The sequence below is a fragment of the Poecilia latipinna genome, unplaced genomic scaffold (assembly GCF_001443285.1).
Source record: "Poecilia latipinna isolate Pla-1442-1.1 unplaced genomic scaffold, P_latipinna-1.0 Scaffold2440, whole genome shotgun sequence".
Taxonomy (NCBI): Eukaryota; Metazoa; Chordata; class Actinopteri; order Cyprinodontiformes; family Poeciliidae; genus Poecilia; species Poecilia latipinna.
In genome coordinates, this window is record NW_015115056.1 from 80706 (window position 1) to 89744 (window position 9039).

The 9039-nt window shown below is 38.2% G+C and overlaps 1 protein-coding gene across 16 annotated transcripts in view; it reads right to left on the reverse strand.

The window, feature by feature from the left end:
- ablim1a (actin binding LIM protein 1a) overlaps positions 1-8232 on the reverse strand; it is a 48904-nt gene extending 40672 nt beyond the window's left edge. For 5 of the 16 annotated variants that reach the window (XR_001422462.1, XM_015019494.1, XM_015019490.1 and 2 more), the window contains exon 1: positions 7693-8231. Coding sequence is in view for 15 of the 16 variants with exons in the window: in XM_015019494.1 (XP_014874980.1) it covers positions 7693-7936 (244 nt within the window). In the remaining variant the exon portion in view is untranslated. Of the gene's footprint in view, positions 1-2567; positions 2846-7692 lie in introns of those variants that run through there. The other 11 variants (XM_015019505.1, XM_015019500.1, XM_015019489.1 and 8 more) reach the window with 6 other exon arrangements.
- Positions 8233-9039: the final 807 nt, after the last annotated feature.

The window sequence follows — 9039 nt, forward strand, 5'->3', positions numbered from 1 at the left end:
GTCTTGGTCTTGTCTTGGTCTCGGGTTAGGTGGTCTTGAACACAACACTGATTTGTCCTATATTTACGCTATTAGCTGCTAACATAATAATGGCTATTTCAAAGTTTTCGATGGCTGAACTTAATCTGATCTTTTTTTGGTTAACAATCTAAAACATAGACTGATTAAACTTAAGCTGGATAGGATGAACCATGTAGGATTAATAAAATCATTATACATTTTTAACTACAGAACTTGAACATGTTTTTAATATATGGACCATAGTCAAATTATAGTGAAACTGTCAATCTTGATATTCCATGGTAAAGTAGTTTATTTGTTTGGGGGATAAAAATAGAAACCAGTTGGAATAAAGTTTTTATCTAGATCAAATAAAGCTAGCTAACTGGAGTATATAGCTAATGAAGGTAGCTAACTGGAGTATCTAAGTAATGAAGCTAGCTAACTGGAGTATCTAGCTAACAAAGCTAGCTAACTAGAATAGCTAGCTAATGAAGGTAGCTAACTGGAGTTTCTAATGACGCTAGTTAACTGGAGTAGCTAGATAATGAAGCTAGCTAACTGGAGTAACTAGCTAGGTTTTTACACTACTTCTTGCACCAAAATGTTTGACACACAGTTTACATTTTATTGCCTGTTTGTTAAATTAATGTCTATCACTCTGAAAGATGGCTACTTATAATGTTTTGTTTGTTTTATCTTTTCTTGAAGCAACAGCTAATTGACTTATAACTAAATGATAGAATTGTGAACTATATATGTTGTCAAACATGGACTGAATTGTGCACTGTTTACAAATTCTTCAAAACATAGTTTGTGACTTGTGAAACTTTTCATCTCTTTGTCAAAATAAAAAAGGAATCCATGAGCTTTACAGTTTTTCCTCCCAAATCACTGCTAAAATCACATCTTTTATCATCTACCTGATACTGTGCAATCGTCTTGTTTATGAGTTCGTACTCGTGATGGAGAGGAACAGCTCTCTAAATGTAGACCTCTTTCTGTCAACAAATCCCAACAATGTCCAGATGCATGTAACTATGAAAAACGTCCGGAGGGAGTCTGGGAAAAGGAACATGTGGAACCCGGAGGTTAAAGAAGTTCTGCCAGCGTCAGAGCTCAACCGCAAGGGCCGTTTCTTTGTGGCCAGTCGGACCCACATGAAGGGACCAGATTCAGAGCTGGACGCCGCCTCCAGCCATCAGTGCGCGGTCAGATGCATAAACAGACTTACTCAATAAAATCTGTCAAAAATATCTGCAACCCCATTTTATGATGTTGGTGGGGGCAGACATACATTATTTGAGAGCTTACATTAATTTCACAGCATCTTTTATGGATTTGAGCAAAACATATCCAGAAAAATTAGAACCAATTTAACAAGAAGCACAGAAATACAGCAAACAAACTCAGATTTGGACTGAATCCAAGGTTCCTACGCATGTTTAAATTTAGATCATTTCCAGACTCAAAACTGAAGGGTTGCTTTTTTAAGTATGTTTTGAAGTATAACTGTAAAACCTCTCTGTGAACCCAGGGCAAATATTTCTACAGTGGTCAGAATCCAAATACACTTCAGGATGGATGGGATAAGATCCCTGTTAGTATAGTCGCTTCTTATTGTGACCTAATAACTTTCCCATCAATTTCCAGTCGCGTAAGCAACTGTCTCCGCTACTTCAGTTTAGAAACATTTTAAGCACAAGATTTCTTCACAACAAAAATACTCTACATTACCGCTTGCTTGTGAGTCATTCTGACAACAATAGTCCACCTCTGGACCACACATCCTGGTAAACTGCAGGCGATGTGTAACAACTCTGAACAATGGCCCCTCCTGACTTCACCTAATTCATCCCACACAGCTGGGTGACCTCGGTTTATGGACAGGAACAATCATCTTTTTTCTTTTTAACGGGACACCATGAATGGGGCCACGGATGACAACAATGGAGTGTACCTTTTAGAGGGTTACCATGGCAACGGCTGCAGACAGAGTGATTGAGAGAGAGAGAGAGGGAGAGAGAGAGAGAATGACAGAGAGTGCAGGTTCGTAGCTCTGCGCAGTGTGCCTCCCAACACTGGTGCTCCACTTTTCATCTCGTAATGTTTTATTCCATACAAAGAGGACCTGACCAAACCAAGAACGATCGCATCATGGCTCTGAGGGTCTCATCAGTTAACATGAAGCTCCTCAGATGCTTTGTTCCAGTATGCATTAACATAAAGCCTGACGCTGCCAGACTCAAAGCCAAGCGGCAGCTAAAAGGGCGTAGCATGTTCAAGCCAGCTACTCTTAGGGAATATGTTGCTGTGTTAAAGCTTTACATGTAACGCTATGACAGTCATTATCAATGCTTCAAGCACATACAGTACCCCTTCCCCTACAAAGAAACCCGTATTCATGTTACCGAAAATGTCCAGCACAATCATAAGAAATCAATCAAGTTCAACCTCAGTTAAGTCAGAGATAGTGCTGCAAATCTGTGTGAGCACCGACAACATCAACACCAAGCATGACAAGCAAAACAAATGGCATAAAAACACACACATATGTGCAGAGGTACCTTTTTCTTTGACCATGACCATTTGAATCCAGGCACAGCTGCAGCAGAAAACTCTCTGACCATCAGCTGGCAGTAACACGGGAGCTGCAGGAACCTTTTTATAGTCAAGATCGAAGAGCTATTAAAAAAAAAATAAGGAAAAAAAAGAGCCGAGACTCCAGAGGACCAGGGAGAGAGAGAGAGGCAGAAAGAGAGGTGTAGGCGCTTCCGAGCTCTCCTCCCGAAAACACAGCGACAGCGTGGGGTTTGCCTCCTGACTGCCTGCTTTTCTCCCACCTCTCCTCCTCCTCCTTCTCCTCCTCCTCCCACTCTTCCCTACTCCTCCCATTCTGCTCCCTCTCTCCCAGCCCCTCTGTTGTGTCAGACTCGTCCTCATTGCTGCAACAAAGTAGCCGCTGCTGCTGTGTGACCCCAAATAACCAAAACACATCAGTTCAACGGATGGGGACCATGTGTTTTTTAATTTTATTTTTTGGACCCAAATAAACTAGGAAAATTTTCTATCTTCTATTTTTTTTCTATTTGTGCTTTTTTAATTTCTTAATTGGCTAAAATAACATTTTATACTGCATGATGGTTATGAATTTATCACACCTTCTGCATAAAAGTTCAGCTTATGAATTTTCAATTAGCATTTAGCATGATGAAGACACTAACAATGCAAAAGTGTCATAAATGTAGATATTGTTATTGTAGTAAGCTATTACACAATGTAATTTTATCTGAAAAAATATAGTGACAGGCATTTTTACAACACTGTATTTTTTTAAGGAAAGATACACAATAAAACTGAATTTCATTTAAAAAATAAACGATGTAAATAATATATTAAAGCAAACAATACCACTAAACAACTTAAACTGGCTGATGGGGTAAATATGCCCTATACACATGAATATTTACATTTACATTTATCATTCATGAAAGATATATTTTCACTGAAAACTTTCTATAAAGGAAATTAAGTTAACTAAGAATAATAAATTAACTTACAATAATAAAAAACAATAATAATAAAGTGAATATTGTTTTTATTTTAACAATATATAAAATTTTTATTAGAAATATTTACATTCTCTCTATAATATGTTATATTTTAATACAAAGTTATGTAGAATTTAAATAATATCCATTCACGCATCATAATTAAAGAAATAATACTTAAATTATAAAAATAAATTGTAAAATTTTAAACACCATGTTAGCCATTAATCTGCATGCAAGTTAGCAATCCATAACCTACTTAGGAAAAAATAAAACTTAAAAAGATAGTGTTACTAATACAACTTATTACAATTAGCTTTGCAAAGATGTAAAATTCAGTAAAAAAAAAAAAAAAAGAAAAAAGTATCTATGTAATAGTTTTAGGTAAATAAGCCAAAAATGTCAATTAAAATAGATACACGGGACAGAGTGCACTGTAAAAAAATATTTTAATAAAACAAAAGATTTCAGAAAGGCACTTTTTTTGTCCACAAGAAACAGGGCAGGCACTCTAGCACCTCCTAGTGTTTTATTTGTGCATGTTACAGGGGAAGACAATATAATGAAGGGACATAAAAAGTCCACTAACTTAATCACTTGGCTAATTAAAAGTAAAATGCTTCAGAAATTGATTTAATAACTGGTCATGCTTAATACTACATTGATGGAACCTAAAGTTTATAAAGTTGTGGTCAATTCTGGGAATCGCCATAGACTAAAGCCAGCTACAGTCCTTCACTGTCCTGTCAGTTCGTTGGAGAGCAAAAGTGGCCATCTAAGGTTGCAGGCTAGACTCATCACGATTGCTGGCGTGAGCTTTGTGTGAATATCTTCAGTGGATCCTTGGAAATCCAATTAGAGCAGGAGCAGAGTCCAGTGAACATCCCAACTCTTCCCTCGTCTCTTCCTTTGATAAACTGGATACTTCTCTTTTCGTCTCTTTACATAAAATAACCAATATTAATCTTCTTCAACACTAAGACTTAGCCTGAGTCCAGCAAATTCGGCCTTGATGTGTTAAGGTTTGCTCTCTTGAGAGAAAACAGCTTGTCCTGTTAACAATGGACTCTATGTGAACACCACTAGGAAAACATAAATTCCCAAGCAGCAGCAATTATGGGCCAAGCGGTTACTGATTCATCTGTACTTCTCCGCGTCTAAAAAAAGAGAAGGCGTTTGTCAGCAGTTACCTTCTCTCCATTTGCTGAGGCAGCATCTCATCATGCATGCAGAGTGTTTCATTCAGTGTAGGGAAAAACTGTGCCATCTTCTGGATGCCCGTCAGAGTGCATTTGTTTCCATAAGACGTTGACATAATGCAACGGAGACTTGCCAATGGAAAATACACAGTTCCTGGTGGTGAATTCTCCCTGCACTCCACCCTTTTATATTATGAAGACAGGGAGGTGTTGTAGGAGTGCGAGAAGCTCAGTAAAAAGTGGGAGTTTTCTACTGCAGCCACTAACAGCAACTCAAAGGTATCTTGTTACTGTGTCCACTTTAAGAGGCCCATTATCATCCTGTCTCTTTTAATAATCTTCATCCGAGCTGAAGGACATTGGTGCTTACAAGGAGTTTGCCAAGAGCAGCAATTATCCTTGGATGAAAGGTTTCTGTTGTGTTTTACATGTCAATGATTCACGTCTGACTGTTCATTAACGACCTCTCCAGTGATAACTTGATCATTTCGGTGAAGGAAAACCGCACAATTTGAGTCTTGGCTTCCGACTCCTGAGTATAAGCTAAGCTGGCATTACGATGCATGAGGTCACATGAAGAGTAACAACAGTGCTTTGTGCGGACAGGCTCCACCGTTATTCCCTGCCTTGATTATTTAAGGATCTTGGAATGCATGGGAGAGATATACTCTCACCCACACAGAAGCTCATAAGAAAAGGAAAAGAGAAACAACTTGGACAAACTCCTTGACTCTTGAAAAGCACAGAGGAAACTCTTTGACGTTGGATAACAACAAACGGTTCACGAGCTCGTGGTTATTTTAAAACAGGCTGCAAAACAGAATCACCTCTGTGAACGCAACCATGTGGAGTCAGCTTCACCTCTCACAAAGTTTTCTTTCACCAAAGTTCCATTGTTGTTGTCGCTGTTCTGCTACGGTCCAAGTATAAACTATCTGACAAAAAGTCAGAAGAAAGGAAATTGCTTATGACGTTCAAGAACACAGAGTACACTAGTGGCTGGACGATTGATGGAATACCAAATCACTGTCTAGTGTAAAGTGAAAATAACATTCCCAGTGGCAGTAAGGGTGCTAACAAAGACAAAGGCATTTGCTCCAAAATCAACCCTTTCAAACACAATTGAAAATTGCAGCTCTAAACACAGGAGAGCCAAAAACCATTTGGAGAAAAGTTTTACTTTCAGATTAGACAAAGATACTGTTGTTCCCACTGTCAAGCATAGTGGCGGTGCCATCATGCTGAGAGTCTATTTTAAATTCTCTGGATCTAGTGAATTCCAAAAAGTGGGTGGAATAATGAAGGAGGAGAGGGAGCAGGAATATCTCCAAATCTTTTAACTTCACCTGAAATCAACACTCAGACCTTTAAAACCTGGGAAAAAATGGGTGTTCAAACAGGAACTGATGTTGCACAAAGCAGATTCACATCAAATTTGAGAAGTGGCTTGGATCTTAATCCAATTAAACATTTTTGAACTATGCTTAAAAGAAATGTCTGTACCAAGAAAGAAGCAAACTTAAATGAACGCCACTAATTCTGATAGGAAAAGCATCAAAATGTTCCATAATAGTTACACAAGAATGTTTTTGATGGTTACAAAAAACAAGTTTTGTGCAGCTTTCTAGGAGACATTTGAACAAATATCAGTGGGAGGCTAAGATTTCAGCCTGTATGTATTATTTTGATCTTATTTTATTACAAAATCATACCAAGTATGTCTAGTTTCTAGTGCAAATATCTTAAAACACTTGTACCTAGTTCCATTTGTATTTTTTTTTACGTATAACATTGGGGAAACATCTTTTTGAGATTTTTTACATTTGTTTTGAGAAGGGTATTTTCTGCCGTGTTCAATCCAGGATCCAAAATAAATTCCCACTTTTGAATGCATTTTTCACTTTTCTAACTCATTGCAGCTGTATACGATATAATAGGTCCACCTTTAAAAAAAAAATATAACAGTGATATGAGCCCAGATTTGTACAACTGGATGTAACAGACGCCTGCAGTAGAAGGTGCATTATTTGCATAATGCTGTGAGCATAAAAAGCTGTTTAAAGTTTATGTTTCAATTCAAATATTTAAGTCCTAAAACAGAAAGGAGATGCTTCCTTCATTTACAACATGCCAAAAAATAAAATGACCATTTTATAGCTGTGTCTGGCTTGAAGTCAGAGAATGTGTAAAATCTGTAAATCTTTATTTGTCCTGGTGCCCAGTGCTGTAATCCTGATGTAAGCCACCCTGTCGCCTACGTCTGCTGGGCAACATCCAGAGGACCTGTCCTCGCACATGGGTTTGCTTTACATAATGACTGGAAAAGTCTCAGTTAATTCCAGACTTTTACAGTAAATATATATTTTTGTACATTTGGAAAGTTGTTGTTATATAACAGGTGCACATAAGCTCATCATTTAGGCTCTAATTATTGACTATCAATTGATTCTTCCATGAATCAACTGATACTAAAGTGGGCCGCTTCTTCTTACGAGACCACATCTACCTACTATTCCAAAAGAGACCAAATTTTATTTTATTTTATTTTAAACATACTTTTCTTTAAGCCCACAATTCTTTATAATATTTTAATTGGTCTGATATAACTGCAACTTTAAATATTGTATTTTTATTAGCTGAGCAGAAAATTAAAAGAAATAAAGGCTTAATCTATATATTGTGTTATTATTGATGAGTTACTGCAATAAATAAATGTATCAATATAATCCAATTTATTGAATAAAGCATTATAAACATAAATATCAAGCTGTAGATAGCAGTAGATAACAAAAATAAAAGTTAACTAATAGTTTACATTAAAACAGAAGGTACACCAACAAATTGCCTTAGATAATGCAACGATTTTTAAAGTTGGGCTATTTTAGAGACCAGACACAGAGTTCTGTGGATGGTTAGATGTTGAAGGTGGCATTTTGTCCTACCTGTAGTGACATCATTCAACCTCTCACTGAGGTAATAATCATCTGGGTTGAGGAAGGGGAACTGCTCGATGTACTGTTTGGGAATGAGGTAGAGGACCTCAGCTACGTGTCCATCCTCGATGATGGACATCCGCTTCACTGAGCTCTTGCGTTTCACCCGAACCCGGTTGACCCGGTGGACGCTGTGGCTGCGGCTGGAGCTGCACAGCTTTCCCAGGCTGTTGAGGTTTGGCAGAGTGGGCATGGTTACCCTGCTGTCCTTCGACTCTCCCACAGAAACACAGGTAGAAGTCAGCTGCGTCTGGACTCAGCGCTGTTCTGAAATCTGTCCCACTTCGGACATCAGGAACTTAGAGTTGTCAAAGAAAGCAAAAGATGAGGATGAGGATAAGGAGAAGATTGAAGAGCAAACTCAGCCCAGTTCATCGCTAAATCATGGGATCCATTTCACATGTGCTGCAGGTACGAGAAGAGGAGTGCTGGAGACACCAGAGAGCAAGCAGCAGGTATGAGAGCGCATCCTGCTGCAAGTGAAGCGGAGCGAGACAGAAACTTGCACTGTGAGTGTCTTCACCCCAACCAGCCTGGTGCCGTAAGCAGCTTAGGGTTGACGTTCAGCCTGATTATGTTCTGGGTGGAGTTAGGTTTGTCCATGCCAAGTTTGTTTACCCAATGATGTGTGGGAGAGTCACTACCCGAGTCCTTTATAACCCAAACATGTTTAATAAAGAGCCCTAATTTGGTCCAATCTTTCTAAACATATGTAAAAAGAATTATTTTTGCTCTATCTAAATATATATATATATTCAACCTAGATGGGCAGTACATTGTGGTAGTTGTTAATATTGTTGCCTTGCAGAAAAAAAAGATGTGGGTTCAAAACCTGACAGAATCCTTTATGTGTTAAGTGCACGGGTTCACTGCATCTATTGTGAATCAGTTAACTGGAAACTGTAAGGGTGTTTTTACATTGAGTACACTCAGGTTGACTGGGGACCAAAATTGCAACATTTGTTACATTTTCAGCTGCAGAGGTTCGCTTTCACACTGCACTGTGTAAAACAAATTAAACCCTTTGAAAAACCTGTTTGGCCCCTCACATGTGGTGGCGCTTCTCCAAGAAACACAGATGGAAACGACACAAAAACAAGAACTCAACGTCCTTCTTCACAAAATGTAAATGATGTCAGATTTTAGCAGTTGTAGGATTTCACTTTTACCACTGGTAGAAGACACGAGCCATTTCTCCCGCTAATACTAGAATCATGTGTTTGTTTGGATGAATTTTACCCAGAATGCCCTGCGTTATACTCTAGTTCCTGCTTAAACTCTACCACCAAAGTTTAT